The sequence below is a fragment of the Tenrec ecaudatus genome, chromosome 16, assembly GCF_050624435.1.
Source record: "Tenrec ecaudatus isolate mTenEca1 chromosome 16, mTenEca1.hap1, whole genome shotgun sequence".
NCBI lineage: Eukaryota > Metazoa > Chordata > Mammalia > Afrosoricida > Tenrecidae > Tenrec > Tenrec ecaudatus.
The window spans coordinates 52,273,697-52,290,085 of NC_134545.1; the positions used below are offsets into that span (position 1 = coordinate 52,273,697).

The 16,389-nt window shown below is 42.9% G+C and overlaps 1 protein-coding gene across 7 annotated transcripts in view; it reads right to left on the bottom strand.

Annotated features, from left to right (window-relative positions):
- Window positions 1-811: 811 nt before the first annotated feature.
- The window catches only part of LOC142428745 (hexokinase HKDC1), a 64,667-nt gene continuing 49,089 nt past the window's right edge, over window positions 812-16,389 (bottom strand). For 6 of the 7 annotated variants that reach the window (XM_075533564.1, XM_075533563.1, XM_075533568.1 and 3 more), the window contains 2 exons: window positions 14,954-15,187; window positions 812-1,398 (listed from right to left, as the gene is read on the bottom strand). In XM_075533564.1, coding sequence (XP_075389679.1) covers window positions 1,251-1,398; window positions 14,954-15,187 — 382 coding nt within the window. In that variant the 3' untranslated portion in view covers window positions 812-1,250. The remainder of the gene's footprint in view (window positions 1,399-14,953; window positions 15,188-16,389) is intronic. The other variant, XM_075533567.1, reaches the window with a different exon arrangement.

Consider the following 16,389-nt stretch of genomic DNA (forward strand, 5'->3'; position numbering starts at 1 on the left):
GATTCAGAATCAACTCAATGGCAGTGAGTTTAAGTTTGAAATATGTTACATTAACAAACAAGCACACATTACTATTGTTGTTGGTAAAATATATGCTGCACATTATCAGTGTTGGTGTGTGACTCTAAATGACAATTGAGTTGCCTCCTAGTCTTTCCTAATGTGTAATAGGCATGAGAGTAGATTTCTGGGTCTTTTTTCCCATAGAGCAACTGTTGGATTCAAACTGCTGACCTTTCCAGTACTAGCCAAGCAAGAGTTTAGAGCCAGAGCTATGAGACCAAGTGGTAAACTCCTTGCTAATGGAAGCATTCGTTGGAGCAAAAATAGGCTACTCTGTTGATGATATTGTAGAACAAATCCCTTAATCTCATTCTGACCCCACTCAAAGTTCTCCCTATTGGTTGAAAATTTTGACTAAGCAGATGCTCTCAGCAACTAACTTCTGACTCTGTCCCTTCATCTACCAACAGAGTATGATATTACAAAAGAGTCTGAGAAATGGTATATATTTTTTAATTTACTTATTGAATTTTATATACTCAACCACCCTTAAAGGAGCTATCAATAGCAGCAACACAAACCACGTGGAGTAAAGATATCTTAAATGGCACCCCAGCCATCACTCAATGTATTGAGAGAAATCCTACAGTACTAACAAAACTCATTTAAGCATGAGGAGGTTCTTACAAGGGCTTCCCCAAAATGGATCTCACTACATCCCAGGGAAGAACACTCCAAATGCTTTGTTCTCACTTCCCATTTGAAGTCAACATGATAAGTCAAGAACAAATTAAATTGGATCCACAATTTAATACATGAATTCATTTACCCTCAATTGTTCATCCACAAACAATAAGATCAATCTACTGAATCTAATGTCTCCAGTATCACAGCAAGGAATCAATCACAAGACCACATGGGCCAGTGTTGTATGGTTTCAAGTCCATCAGAATCACAGAAAAAAAGACAGTTAAGCCTTTGAGGAAAAATTTGCTGAAAGAGGATCTATCAGGCCAGCCACTTTACTTTCATATGTTGGCCCATCTTCAGTGCAAATACATCAAGTAAACACATCATTTAATGCCCCTGCAAAACCACTATCCAGATGATAATGGTACAAGAACGTGAAGCTCTCCCTGTGTCATTCAGAAGGTGAACAAAATCTGCCAGGAGTTTTCTCTGACCAACTCATCGGAGCAAAGGCTGGTCACTGTTCAAGGCCCGTCACACCTAACACCACCTTGGCCTTAGTTTTCCTTCTGCAGCTGCTGAAAGCGCTGGGCCACAGCAGTGATCAGAGCTGCTCCTTTTCCACTGCCATCTTCTGAGAGCATGAAGGTCACGTCGCACCCAGGGGCTAGCTCCTTCACGGTCTCTTGCAATATCCGGGAGAAGCTATGAGAGAGAGAAATACCATCAGCACCTTGCACACAGACTCAGCCACTCTGTGAACAGCTTCCATCTAGTTTGTTCCTTTCTGATGGCCCTATTTAAAACAAAATGAAACAAACAAAAACTCAGTGACATTGACTCCATTCAGCTTCACAGTGACCCTATAGGACAGGGTAGAACTGTTGCTGTGGGTTTCTGAAAATGGTAACTCTTTATGGGAGTAGAAAGTCTCCTATTTCCTCCCTCTGGCTGTGTCTTAAACAACTGCTTCATTTTTTACATTTGTTGCCTCACATCTTGGGAGACCTCTGTCCTGGGTTCCTAGATTATGGTGAATGGAATGGATGTGGTGCATCTCTGAGGATCAGTCTTCCAAAACAGGTGCTGATGCTGACTCTAACACACAACTAGTGGGTGATCTCTGCCTGACCACTACAGTTCCCTGGGCTCTGCTGGTTCCATTCATGATGTGAGGTCTTAATAGAGCATTTACCTCCCATGCTTATAGCAATAGGCTAGCAGATAGACAGGTGTTAACTTGGCTAATGAGGAAGATAGTATCTCATAAGAGGGAAAAGAGAAGAAAAAGGAGAGCCTGGAACAAAGCAAAATGTAGGGTGGTTTGCAAGTTATTAAATTGTTTAGTACAAAAATAAAGATCTGAAATGTAAATACCTGTATGATACATAATGAAATGTTAAGGGGTTGAAAAAAAGAGAATGTGGTAGTTACATAATCTAGTGTCAATTTGGGACTTGAGAGGATTAAGAATAAATGGAATGAGGTCTCTGTGTTGGCATGGCCTTCCCCTGAGAATTCTGGGAACTCCAGCATTTCCTCCTTGGAGGCAGAAGACACTCCTCTCTCTGCTCACTCCCTTGGAGACTCTCTATTGACAATACACACGCCACTGAACCCTGGTAGCTGGACAGCCACATGGACCTACCCTGATATAACCAGACCTCTTGAGGAAAAGATGTAATGTATAAACCCCTGCCAACACTGAGATGTTTACAATGCCACTGAGTCCACAAGACTTCCAACCCACTGGCCTGTGATCCTCCTGTATTCAGAATCATTGCATGTATTTAATGAGTCTTAAAAGGACTTTATAGATTGGTATCAGACATATGGGTTAATATTGGACTTATGGGCTTAATATGGACTGGGCTGGGTTCGTTTTTTCAGTTTAATTGCTCTTGTATATAAATCTCTTCCCTATACACATATCACTGTCTCTATAAATTTTTCTCTAGTCTATCTGAACTAACAGAGTATGATTAACCTTAATTTGCATATAAGAAAGTAAAAAATGGCTAGTATAGAACCAAGACTTCCTTTTAAAGTTTGTTTTTCAGACATCCAGTTTAGCCAGTTTACTAGATTTTAGTATATGCACTAAACTGTGCAAATGTATCTCAACCACAACATTTTTATAACCATCAAAAAATTCCTTTACTATGATATAAAAAATAGTAACAATGAATATGTGAAACACCTCATGACATGGAGGAACTTGGGGGGAATTTATGCTGAGTGAAATTTTTGTTGTTGTTGTTAGGTGCCATAGAGTTGGTTCTGACTCAGAGCCCCTATGGACAACAGAATGAAACACCACCTAGTCCTGTGCCATCTTCACAATTGCCCCTATGCGTGAGCGCACTGTTGGAGCCACTGTGTCAATCCCTTCCCTCGAGGCCTTTCTTCTGGTTTTCTGTCTCTCCACTTTATGAAATATGGTGTCTTTCTCCAGGGACTGGTCCCTCCTGACAACATGCCCACAGTACATGAGACAAAGCCTTGCCATGCTTGATTCTAAGTAGCATTCTGGCTGTACTTCTTCTGAGACAGATCTGTTTGTTCTTTTTGCAGTCAACAATTCCTTCCATGTCCTTCACCAACATGAAAGCTCAGGGCATTCATTTTTCTTAGGTCTTCCATACTCAATGTCCAACTTTCACATACACATGAGGCCACGGAAAATACCATGGCGTGGGCCAGGTGCACCTTACTCCTCACAGTGTGAAATTTGTCAGTCACAAAAGGACAGATATTGTATGAGACTACAGTTATTTAAAACAAATCAAGAAAAGGTTTCCATGCTAAAAAAAACTGAGTTGAATGGTCAGCAGGGATGAGAAGGGGTGGAAGGGAAGAGATAGTCAGAGGCAAGGAAGCAGACAAACATTAAGTAGGACAAAAGGTTGAGAATGATGAGGGCAATGAATGGACAATTGTGCTTTATACAATTGATGTATTTACGGATTGTGATAAGAGTTGTATGAACCCTAATAAAATGATTTAAAATAATAATAATTTTTTTAAAGTAGGACTAAAGGAAAGACAGCATCTGACACATGGGCAAAAATGGTGGAAGCAGCAAGACACCGGGAGGTTTGATGAGTTGTTGAGTGTAAAACTGATTATCTGATCTAAGAAATTCCATATCCTTTCATATTCTGAGCTCACATATCATTTCCATCAGCCCTAACCCCCCCCCAATGCTGATGTTAGGTGCCATCAAGTTGGTTCCAGTGCATAGTGACCCCGTGTGCAACAGAACAAAATATCTGATGCCATTCCCACAATTGCTTTTTCTGAGCCAACTGTTGTAACTACTGTGTCAGTTCATCCCATTGAGAAGCTTCCTCTTCTTCATTTACTTCACAAATTCAGGGACTAGTCTTTCCAGATGATATTGCAAGTGTATATGAGACAAAATCTAACCATCCTTGTTTCTAAGAAGGCCCCCGCAACCATTAATCTTACTTTCTATCTCTCTGGATTTGCCTTTTCTGTACATTTCAGATAAACGGAAGCATACAATAATGGATTTTTGTGCCTGACTTCACTCAGAATAATAATTTTAGTCATCAGACATGTTGTAACCTGTATCAGCACTTCATACCTGTTTTATGGCTGAGTAGTATTTCACTGTGTAGAAGTATCACATTTTGTTTGCCTAGTCAAGCATTTGAATTATGGTAGAGAATATTGAAAGCACTCTGGACTGCCAAAGAACCACAATCATCTTGAAGAAGTGCAATTAGAATGCGCCTTGTAAGCAATGATGCCTAAACTTTGACTCACATACTTTAGGCATGTTACCAGGATAGACCAATGCTTGGAAAAGGAGCTGGCGCTTGGTAAAAGGTAAAGGGAGACCCTCAATTAGGTGGATTGACATAGCAGCAACAACAATGGGCACAGACATAACAACTGTGAGACTGGCACGGGACCAGGCCGTGTTTAGTTCTACTGCACATAGAATGGTTATGAATCAGAATAGACGCTACTGTATCTAATGACAATAATAAAATCATTCATTCATTGAGGGACATTGAATTGTTTCATCTTTGGGACTACTGTAAATAATGCTGTTGTGAATATGTTTTTAATTTTTTTTAACAATTTATTGGGGCTCATACAATTCTTATCACAGTTCATACATATACATACATCCATTGTATAAAGCACATCTGTACAGTCTTTGCCCTAATCATTTTTTCTCCTTTTTTCTTTTTTTACATTTTATTAGGGACTCATACAACTCTTATCACCATCCATACATATACATACATCAATTGTATAAAGCACATCCATACATTCCCTGCCCCAATCATTCTCAAGGCATTTGCTCTCCACTTAAGCCCCTTGCATCAGGTCCTCTCTTTTTTTCCCCTCCCTCCCCTTTCCCTCCTCCCTCATGTGCCCTTAGTAATTTATACATCGTTATTTTGTCATATCTTGCCTTATCCGGAGTCTCCCTTCCCCCCTTCTCTGCTGTCCCTCTCCCAGGGAAGAGGTCACATGTGGACCCTTGTAATCAGTTCCCCCTTTCCAGCCCACTCACCCTCCACTCTCCCAGCATCGTCCCTCACATCCTTGGTCCTGAAGGTATCATCCACCCTGGATTCCCTGTACCTCCAGCCCTCATATGTACCAGTGTACAGCCTCTGTCCTATCCAGGCCTGCAAGGTAGAATTTGGATCATGGTAGTTGGGGGGAGGAAGCATCCAGGATCTGGGGGAAAGCTGTGTTCTTCATCGGTACTACCTCGCACCCTAATTAACCCATCTCCTCTCCTAAACCCCTCTATGAGGGGATCTCCATTGGCCGACACTTGGGCCTTGGGTCTCCACTCTGCACTTCCCCCTTCATTTAATATGGTATATATATACATACACATATACACATATATACACATACATACACACACTTATATCGTTTTTGTTTTTGTTTTTTTTTGCATGATGCCTTATACCTGGTCCCTTGGCACCTCGTGATCGCACTGGCCGGTGTGCTTCTTCCATGTGGGCTTTTTTGCTTCTGAGCTAGATGGCCGCTTGTTCACCTTCAAGCCTTTAAAACCCCAGACACTATCTCTTTTGAGAGCCGGGCACCATCAGCTTTCTTCACCACATTTGCTTATGCACCCATTTGTCTTCAGCGATCCTGTCATGGAGGTGTGCAGTCAATGATATGATTTTTTGTTCTTTGATGCCTGGTAACTGATCCCTTTGGGACCACTCGATCACACAGGCTGGTGTGTTCTTCCATGTGGACTTTGTTGCTTCTGAGCTAGATGGCCGCTTGTTTATCTTCAAACCTTTAAGACCCCAGTCACTATCTCTTTTGATAGCCGGGCACCATCAGCTTTCTTCACCACATTTACTTGTTCACCCACTTTGGCTCCAGCCGTTGTGTCGGGAGAGTGAGCATCATAGAGTTCCAATTTAATAAAAGAAGGTATTCATGCATTGAGGGAGTGTTTGAGTAGAGGCCCAAGGTCCTTCCGCCACCTTAATACTTGACCTATAAATATAGACACATAGATCTATTTCCCCATCCTCCTATATATATTTGCATGTACATGTCTTTGTCTAGACCTCCATGAATGCCCTTTGACTCCTAGCTCTTTCCTCCATCTCCCTTGACTTTCCTCCTGCCCTACTACCATGCTTCGGCACCACCTGGGCTAGAGTATACCTCTTCTCTAAGCAACCTTACATTTGATCATTTCCTACCAGGCCTGCCACTCCCCCTTCTCTACCATTTGGGGTCCCATGTTTTTCCCTTGTCCCTGGGTTTGTTAACACCACTTCCTTACCCCCCCTCCTACCCCCCACCCCAAGTCCCCCCGGAACTGTCGGTCCCGTTGTTTTTCCTCCAGATAGTTCATCCAGCCTGTCCTATTCAGACAGACCTGTGGAGACACTAACATGCACGAAAACAAGACAGAGGAAAACAAAGCAACAGTATACAACCAGACAACAAAACAACAAAAACAAACCACTGACAAAGAACAGAACAAAACAGTTCACAAGAGAAAAGCTTGTAGTTAGTTCAGGGATCGTTTGCTGGCCCTTACGAGCGTTTTCCAGTCCAGTCTGTTGGGGCACCACGCCCTGGCCCCAAAGTCCACTTTCAGCATTCCCTGGGGACCTTGCCACTCCATTCCCTTGCTGTTCCGCTGCATTCCCCCAGTGATTTGCCTCGGTGTGGTGGGATCAGGTCAGGTGCAATTCCCACACTGTGTCTCCGGTGCTGTCCCCTGTATCGCCCTTAGTCACTGATTGGCATCATTTCTCATAGTGGGGCCAGCCATGTTGTTCTCTCTTTGGACTGGCTGCTCTACTCAGGAACATCATCATCACGGCCTGGTGGGTCAGGCTGTGCTCCACTCTCTCCTCCTGCCCCTTCATCTTCTCCTGTGTGCTCTGATCAGATATGTTCATCTCCCGGAGCTGCAGAGTCAATGTCGTCCTTTGGAACAAATTCTTTTCGGGGGAGGGGCAGGAATACACTTAATTTATGGTGCTAGGGCCAGCCTCCCAGACCTCTCCACTGGTTGTGAATATATGTTTTTAATTTTTTTTAGTATCACTAGGACTAGAACTCCTAAGTCATATAGTAACTCTGTGTTTTTCTTTTTGAGTAAACTGCCCAACTGCTTTCTATAGTGACTTGCCGTTTTACAATCTCACCAGCAATATATGAGTCTCTATTTGTCATATTCTCTTTATAGGAGAAAACAACCTTTTCTTTCTCCTGGCTGGTGGTTCTGAACTGCTGACCTTTCAGTTAGCAGCCCAACACCTAACCACTCTGCCACCAGGGCTTTCTTTGTCATACTCTCAACACGTGATCCTGCCTATCTCTTTATTATAGCTATTCCAGTCAGTGTGAAGTAGTGTCTCATTGTAGTTTTTGATTTGTATTTCCTTAGTGAATAATGATGTTGAGTTTCTTTTCATCTCCTTATTGTCCATTTATATATGAGTTTCTTGGACAATATGAAGACATCCTGGTGGGTTACAAGTTGGGCAGTTAGCACAGGGTCAATAGTTTGAACCCATCGTGGTCCATGCTACTGCATGAAAAAAAGATGAGGCTATCTGCTCTTGCAAAGATTGACAGACTCAGAAATCCACACGGGCAGCTCTACTCTCTCCTACACAGTTGCTATGAGCCAGAGCCAACTGGATGGCAATGAGTTGGAGAAATGTCTACTCAAATCCTTTGTCCATTTTTAATTGGGTTACTTATCTTTTTATTATTGAGTTGTACAAATTCTTTTTTTTAAGTTTTATTGACACTTCATCCACATCAAGAATAGTTATACAATTGGACATCCCCTCACAGAAGGGTCACACAGAAGGGATGATTCAGCCAGGGTGCAGCATAGCACCAACAAAACACACAACATTCCTCTAGTTTTGAATGCTTCCTCCCCTCCACTAACATGACCTCAGTTCTACCTTACAAATCCTGTAGACCAGAGTATGTACACTGGTACAGATAAGCGCTCTCAATACATGGAAATTCAGGACAGATAAACCCCTCAGGTACAGTAGTGTGCATAGCGACACCATGAGGGGAGTAGACAGGGGAAAGGGGGAGAAAGGGGGAACCAATCACAATGATGGCTACATAGCCCGCTGCCCCGGCCTGCCCCACCCCGAGGGGGCCAAATAACAGAAATATGGTTGAAGTGAGACAATGGATGGTGTAAGATACAAAAATAACAACAATAATATATAATTGATCAAGGATTCGTGAGGGTGGGAGGGTGGGGGAGGGATGGGGTAAAAGCAGCTGATACCAAGAGCTCAAGTAGAAAGAAATTGTTTTGAAACTGATTATGGCAACATATATACAAGTGTGCTTGATACAGTTGATTTATGGATTGTTTTAAGATATGGAAGAGCGCCTTAAACATGATTAATTTTTTTTAGAGTTGCACAATCGGCAAAGAGAGGTGATGGTGCCTGGCTATCAAAAGATATAGCATCTGGGGTCTTAAAGGCTTTAAGGTAAACAAGCAGCCATCTAGCTCAGAAGCAAAAAAAGCCCACGTGGAAGAAGCACACCAGCCTGTGCAATCACGACGTGTTGAAGGGATCAGGTATCAGGCATCATCAGAACATAAAATCTTACCATAGTGAATGACGGTGGGGGGGTGTGGAGTGGAGACCCAAAGGCCATTTGTAGGCCACTGGAGATCCCCTCGTAGACAAGTCAGACAGGGTGTGATGTAGCAACGATGAAAAATATAACTTTCCTCTCATTCCTAAATGCTTACCCCACCCCCTCCCACTATCATGATCCTAATTCTACCTTGCAGTCTGGCTAGACCAGAGGATGGACACTGGTACAGATAGGAACCAGAAACACAGGGAATCCAGGGCAGATGATCCCTTCAGGACCAGCAGTGTTGAGTTGTGATACTAGGAACATAGAGGGAGGGTTGTTTGGAAAGGGAGACCTGATTACAAGAATCTACATGTGACCTCCTCCCTCGGCGGACAACAGAAAAGTGGGTGAAGGGAGACGTCGGTTAGGGCAAGATATGACAAATAATAACTTATAAATTATCAAGGGTACATGAGGGAGGGGGGAGCTGGGGGGGCGGGAATGAGGACCTGATTCCAGGGGCTTAAATGGGGAGGAAATGCTTTGAGAATGATGAGGTTAATGAATGTACAAATGTGCTTTACACAATTGATGTATGTATGGATTGTGATAAGAGTTCTATGAGCCCCTAATAAAATGATTTTAAAAAAGAGTTGTACAATCATTAGCACAATTTAGAATATTTTCTTATTCCTTGTACTCATTGTTATTCATTTAATAACAATGAACTATTTTTTAATTGAGGCAAAAGTAAACACAACAAAATATTATCCAATTCTACAACTTCTACAGCTATAATTCCACGATATCAATTGTACTCTTCATGTTGTAGAAGCATTATTGATATTCTTTTCCAAATTATTCCACCATTAATAAACACTCATTTCCCCGTAAGCGAATACTCTTCCTCCTTTACCTGTGGTAACCATAGGTCAAGGATGGTTTCTTTCTTTTATTTTTCAGTAGTCATCTTAAGATAATATTCACATATCATATGCTTCCATAGTTAAATTGCTTTTTTTTGTTTTTTCAGAGCTCTTTCTTTTTTTAAATTGTTTTATTAGTGGCTCATCCAACTCTTATCACAATCCATACATACATCAACTGTGTAAAGCACATTTGTACATTCATTGTCCTCATCATTCTCAAAACATTTCCTCTCCACTTAAGCCCCTGCCATCAGGTCCTCATTTTGTCCCCTAAATTGCTTTTTAAAAAGAGTTGTATATACATCATCACAATCAGCTCTAATGTTTCCTCCCCCTCCCAAATTCTTATGTTTGCTCCCCAGTTCCCCTCATGTTCCCACCCCAGACCCTGATAAAACATTTCATCAGATATTGTTTCTATGCATCCACTCCTTCTGTACTTCATAAACTGGGAAGCCTAAGAGAAACAATAAAAACAAAGGAAAAGAAAGAAGAAAATAATAATATTAAAAATGTTTTAAGTAGGAGATAAAAAACCACCAACAATATTTTTAAAGTCAGAGAAGAGTGAGAACCAGTGGAGAGGTCTGAGGGGCCAGCCCCAATACCAACTATGTGGACAGCTTTCCCTCCCCACCACCCTCCTCCAGGAGAACTTATTTCAGAGGAAAGTACTAAAGCTGCAGCTCAAGGAGAGAGACATGTCTGATCGGAGCACACAGGAGAAAATTAAGGAGGAGGAAGAGAGAGTAGAGCAGATCCTGGCCCACCAAGCCTTGAGGACAATATCCCCACTCAGAGCAGCCAATCCACAAAAAACACCATATGACCGGGCCCACTACAAGACATGACATCTCTCACTGACTCATAGCCCTAAAGGGAACAACACTGGAGACACAGTGTGGGAATTGTGCCCAAACTGATCCCATCACACCGAGGCAAAACACTAAGGGCGTGCAACAGAACAGCAAGAGGAACAGAGCAATGAAGTCCCCAGAGAATAGTAAAAATAGACTTTGGGCCAGGGCTTGGCACCCCATCAGAATCGACTGGAAAACACTCCTAAACACCAACAAACAGTCCTTTTGAACTAACTACAAGCTTTTCTTTTTGCTGATGTTGTTGTGGGATTTTTTTGTTTTGTTTTGTCATTGGCTTTTGTTGTTGTTGTTTTGTTTCATTTTGTTGCTTGGTTTTGCTCTGTCTTATTTTTGTACATGTTATTATCTCTGCAGGTCTGTCTAAATAAGATAGGCTGGATGAACAATCTGTAGGAGAAAACAACAGGATTGACAGTTATGGGGGGAAATGGGAGAGGGGGAGGTGGGAGGAAGGGAAGTAGTGTTAACAAACCCAGGGACAAGGGAACAAGTGATCCAAATCAGTGGTAAGGAGGGTGTAGAAGGCCTGGTAGGGCGTGATCAAGGGTAATGTAACCAAGAGGAATTACTGTAACCCAAATAAAGGCTAAGCATGATAGTGTGACAAGAGGAAAGTCAAAAGAAATAGAGGAAAGAGCTAGGAGGCCAAGGGTATTTATAGAGGTCTAAATAAAGTCATGTACATATGTAAACATATTTATATAGGATGATGGGGAAATAGATTTATATACATATATTTATAGGTTTAGTATTAAGGTAGCAGATGGACATTGGGCCTCCACTAAAGTACTCCCTCAATGCAAGAATACTTTGTTCTATTAAAATGGCATTCCATGATGCTCACCTTCCCAACAAAACCGCTGAAGTCAAAGCGGTGCATAAGCAAATGTGGTAAAGAAAGCTGCTGGTTCCTGGCTATCAAAAGATATAGCGCCTGGGGTCTTAAAAGCCTTAAGGTAAACAAGTGGATATCTAGCTCAAAAGCAACAAAGTCCACGAGGAAGAAGCACACCAACCTGTGTGATTACGAGGTGCCAAAGGGATCAGTTATCAGGCATCAAAGAACAAAAAATCATATCACTGTGTGTTCACCTCCCAGATATGATCACTGAAGACAAAGGAGTGCAAAAGCAAATGTGGTGAAGGAAGCTTATGGTTCCTGGCTTTCAAAAGATATAGCGTCTGGAGTCTTAAAGGCTTGAAGGTAAATACGCGGTCATCTAGCTCAGAAGCAACAAAGCCCACATGGAAGAAGCACACCAGCTTGTGTGAACATGAGGTGTCGAAGGGATGAAGTATCAGGCATCAAAGAACAAAAAACCATATTGTTGTGAATGAGGGGGAGTGCGGAGGGTGGACCCAAAGCCCATCTGTAGGTAACTGGACCTCCCCATATGGAAGGGTTGCAGAGAGGAGAGGAGCCAGTCAGGGTGCAGTGTAGCAGCAATGAAACATACATCTTTCCTCTAGTTCCTAAATGCTTCCTCGCCACCCACTATCATGATCCCAATTCTTCTTTTTTTTTAATCATCTTATTGGGGGCTCTTACAGCTCATAACATTTCATACATCAATTGTTTCAAGCATATTTGTACATACATTTCCATCATCATTTTCTTTTTTTTTTTACATTTTATTGGGGGCTCGTACAACTCTTATCACAATCCATACATATATATACATTAATTGTATAAAGCACATCCATACATTATTTGCCCTAATCATTTTCAAAGCATTTGCTCTCCACTTAAGCCCTTTGCATCAGGTCCTCTTTTTTTCCCCCTCCCTCCCCGCTCCCCCCTCCCTTGTGAGCCTTTGATAATTTATAGATTATTTTGTCATATCTTGCCCTATCCGGAGTCTCCCTTCCCCCACTTCTCTGCTGTCCATCTCCCAGGGAGGAGGTCACATGTGGATCCTTGTAATTGGTTGCACCTTTCCAACCTACTCACCCTCTAGTCTCCCAGTATTGCCCCTCACACCCCTGGTCCTGAAGGTATCATCCACACTGGATTCCCTGTGCCTTCAGCTCCCATATGCACCAGTGTACAACCTAGGCCCTATCCAGTCCTGCAAGGTAGAATTCGGATCATGGTAGTTGGGGGGAGGAAGCATCCAGGATATGGGGCAAAGCTGTGTTCTTCATCGATACTACCATGATCCCAATTCTACTTCACAAATCTGGCTAGACCAGAGGATGTACACAGGTACAGATAGGAACTGGAAACAAAGGGAATCCAGGACGGATGATCCCTTCAGGCCAGTGGTGAGAGTTGCAATACCAGGAGGGTGGAGGGAGGGTGGGGGAGAGAGGTAGAACCGATTATAAGGATCTACATATAACCTCCTCCCTCAGAAATGGACAACAGAAAAGTGGGTGAAGGGAGAGGTCAGACAGAGTAAGACATGACAAAATAATAAGTTATAAAATACCAAGGGTTCATAAGGGAGGGGGGAAATTGAGGACCTGATGCAAGGGGCTTACATGGAGAGCAATGTTTTGAGAATGATGAGGGTGATGAATGTACAAATGAGCTTTATACAATTGATGTATGTATGGATTGTGATAAGAGTTGTATGAGACCCCAATAAAATGATTTTTAAAAATCAGAGAAGAAATTTCTGTTGTGGTACAAGAGAGAAAAAGTTGGGCCTAGAATAAAAATTCTGGATACAAGTCCCTAATCAAAAATAGAATTTGAAAATATTTCCAAGCATTCTGTAGGATATATTTTCACATTCTTGGTAGTACCCTTTGAAGCACAAATATTTAAAATTTGATGCTGTCCAACTTCTCTATTATCTATTTCACCTTTGGTTGCTAATGACTTTGGTGTCACAAACATTCATTGCCAAACTCACTGCCATGGAAATGTACTTGTTTTCTTCAAACAGCTGTCTCATTTTAGGTCTTCCTTTGAGGTCTTCGCTCCATCCTGAGTGAATCTTCGTGTAGGATGAGGTAGGGAGAAAGATGAAGCTTTCTGCTCCCATGAAGAGTTCCAGTCTTGGAAACGCACAGGGGCAGTTCCACCTGGGCCTTTAGGGGCACCATGAGTTGGATTCCACTCGACGTCAGTGAGTGAGCTCTATGAGGTAGGGTCCAACTTCAGTTTTTGTCGTGATTACTGTTGTGCCATTTGTAGAAAGGCCTATTCTTTCCTCCTGGACCACCTGGAAGCAGTAAAACTGCAACAGAAGTGGCAAGAGTGACATCTTGTCTGCTCGTGATTTTTAAGAGAAGAACTTCCAGTCTTTCGCCGTTAAGCATGATTTGGGCTGCAGGCCTCTATCAAACAGGAAATTCTCTTCTAGTTTGTAGAGGTTTTTATTAGGAACGTATATTAGATTTTGTCAGATGCCTTTTTGGAGGGGGTTACATATTGAAATGGCTCTGTGTACGATGGCTCTGATGTTCATGGAGGCATTTAGTACAATTTTTATAAGTTTATGTTAACTTTTTTATAAGTTTGTGTTAACTTTTTTCTCATCGCCAAAACAAAATGCAAAGGATTGAGTAAAAAGCATACCCAATGGCATTGAGTTGATTCCGACTTCTAATGAACCCGCAGCACAGAGGGGAATTGCCCCATATTGTTTCCACGGCTGGATGTCTGTATGTGTACTCTGATGGAGGAGCTGGTGAAGTCTAACTTCCAATCTTGTTGTGATCAGCATGACACACAACCCACACCGCCACCAAGATTCCTAAAACAGGACAGCTTCCTTCGATTCTTTAGCTTTTGGATCATGCCACACACTTTGCAGATACTTTACTTCTTGATGGTCGCAAATGTGAGGTCGGTATGATTTCTGGCCTCACTTTGTAGATAAAGAACTGAGAGTGTGGAGCAGGAGTCAAGCCTGTGCTGCCTGATAGCGCTCTTAAGCTCTGTCCACGGAATGAGCACCAAGTGCAGAAGCAGCACACACTGAGCATATGCTTGTTGCTACGCAGACCCTTCAGTCCTCACTGCAAACCTGTGAGGTGTGATGGAGACACTGACACTCATAGCTCACCTGTATTGAGGACCATGTGGAGCGCTCAGCATTCCTGTGTGCAACTCGGTGAGCGAGGGCTTAGTGCTGCCGGCCCTTACCCTTAAGGAAAGCGGGATTGAGAGCTCCTGGCTAATATCTCCCCAGGACAGCAGGAAGAAGCAGAGATGTGAAGACTGGTCTGAGCTGTCTGTCAGACTCACCAGCCTGACTTCACCACCACAGGCACTCGCTCCCCGTCCAGGGTGAGGATGCACGTCCCACCTGTCAGTTGAGGAGGCTGTTTTGATCCCCCACGCCCCCTTCTCCCCGCACCCCTCTCCCGGACACTCACTGAGGGTGCAGCTTGTACAGGGTGCCATCCACGCCCACAGTGATCTTCAGATGCTCGAGCCCCTGGTCTTCTCTCCTTTTCTGCACGATGGCAGCCAGGCCAGCGCCACAGAGCTGCGCTGCCCGCCGGGACACAGCTCCGCACACCTCCTTCACCACGATGCTGTCGTCGCATGTGCTGTCCAGGCCGAGCTGCTGCAGGATGGCCCTGACCTGGAGGAGGGCCAGCCGGTCACTACAAGGGGAAGAGCACACGGTCAGCAGAGAAATTGCTGCTTCTTCTCCTTTGAATAGTTTCATTTTACTTCTTCCACGTACAATTCAATAGTTCGATCACATCAAGAAGAGTTGTGCAGTCGTGACCACGGTCCATTTTAGAATATTGCAGTTGCTACTTACAGAGTCCAGACTGGTGCAGAGACCCACCTCATGTCACAGCACAAACAGGTCAACAACAGAGATGAGTGTTCAATATAGGATCTTCCCCTAAGGAGCTCAGTGCCAGCCACGATAACATGGGTCACAGCCACCATAAAAATAGCAAACAACTCCCTGTAAAGAGTCGGCTCTGGCTCCCAGCAATCCTTTATACGAGTGTGGAACTGCCTTATGGGTTTTCAAGACGAATTTCTTACCGGACTCGCTATTCCCGTGGAAAAGCTAATGGTTTCAAACTATTGACTGTAGCAGCCTACATCACCAGAGCTCCTTAATATCTACGATTGGCGATGGCAATAGATGGACATGACTTTCTTTTATCTTTTCCCCCAATAGTTGCATTGGCACCTAATCCACACATCATACAATTCAATAGGTCAATTGTTCGATCATATCAAGAAGAATTATACCGTCATCACTGCAATTAGGATTGTGGTAACAGGATACCACCAATCCCACAGTTTTATTTTATTTTTTAGGAATTAAAAAGACTGTATCATTAAAAACATCAACAATGGACACTTCTTGTGCATCAGAAGCAAATATTCAAGGAAGTGCATGGTGATCCCTCTTTGCACAACATCTGCTCATCTGTGGCTCAACTATGGAAGATTAAGGAGAAATCCCTCTGAAGTACAAGAAGATCCAATAGGTGGTGACTTTCAACTTGCCCTTTGGCATCTGCAGAACAGACAGAAAAAGGATGCTGAAGCCCCGCTAGTCGACACTTCAGAAACACTCAGACAGAGCTGCTGTTGCTGATTCTATCAGCATCTTCTCAGACAGTGCTGCTTTTAGCTCGTGAAGTGATTTTGATTTTCTATCCATAAAGTTATTTTTGGCTCATTGGCAGTGGCCATAAAGACAGAGAACTAGATGAACGAACGTAAATTGATAGAAATCCCCAAAGAAAGCCTCTGCTAACATCCAGTGCTTACAGGAAAAGCAAGAGACTGACAATCTTGTAGGTAACTGGTGATGGTCAGGAAAAGAGCTGCC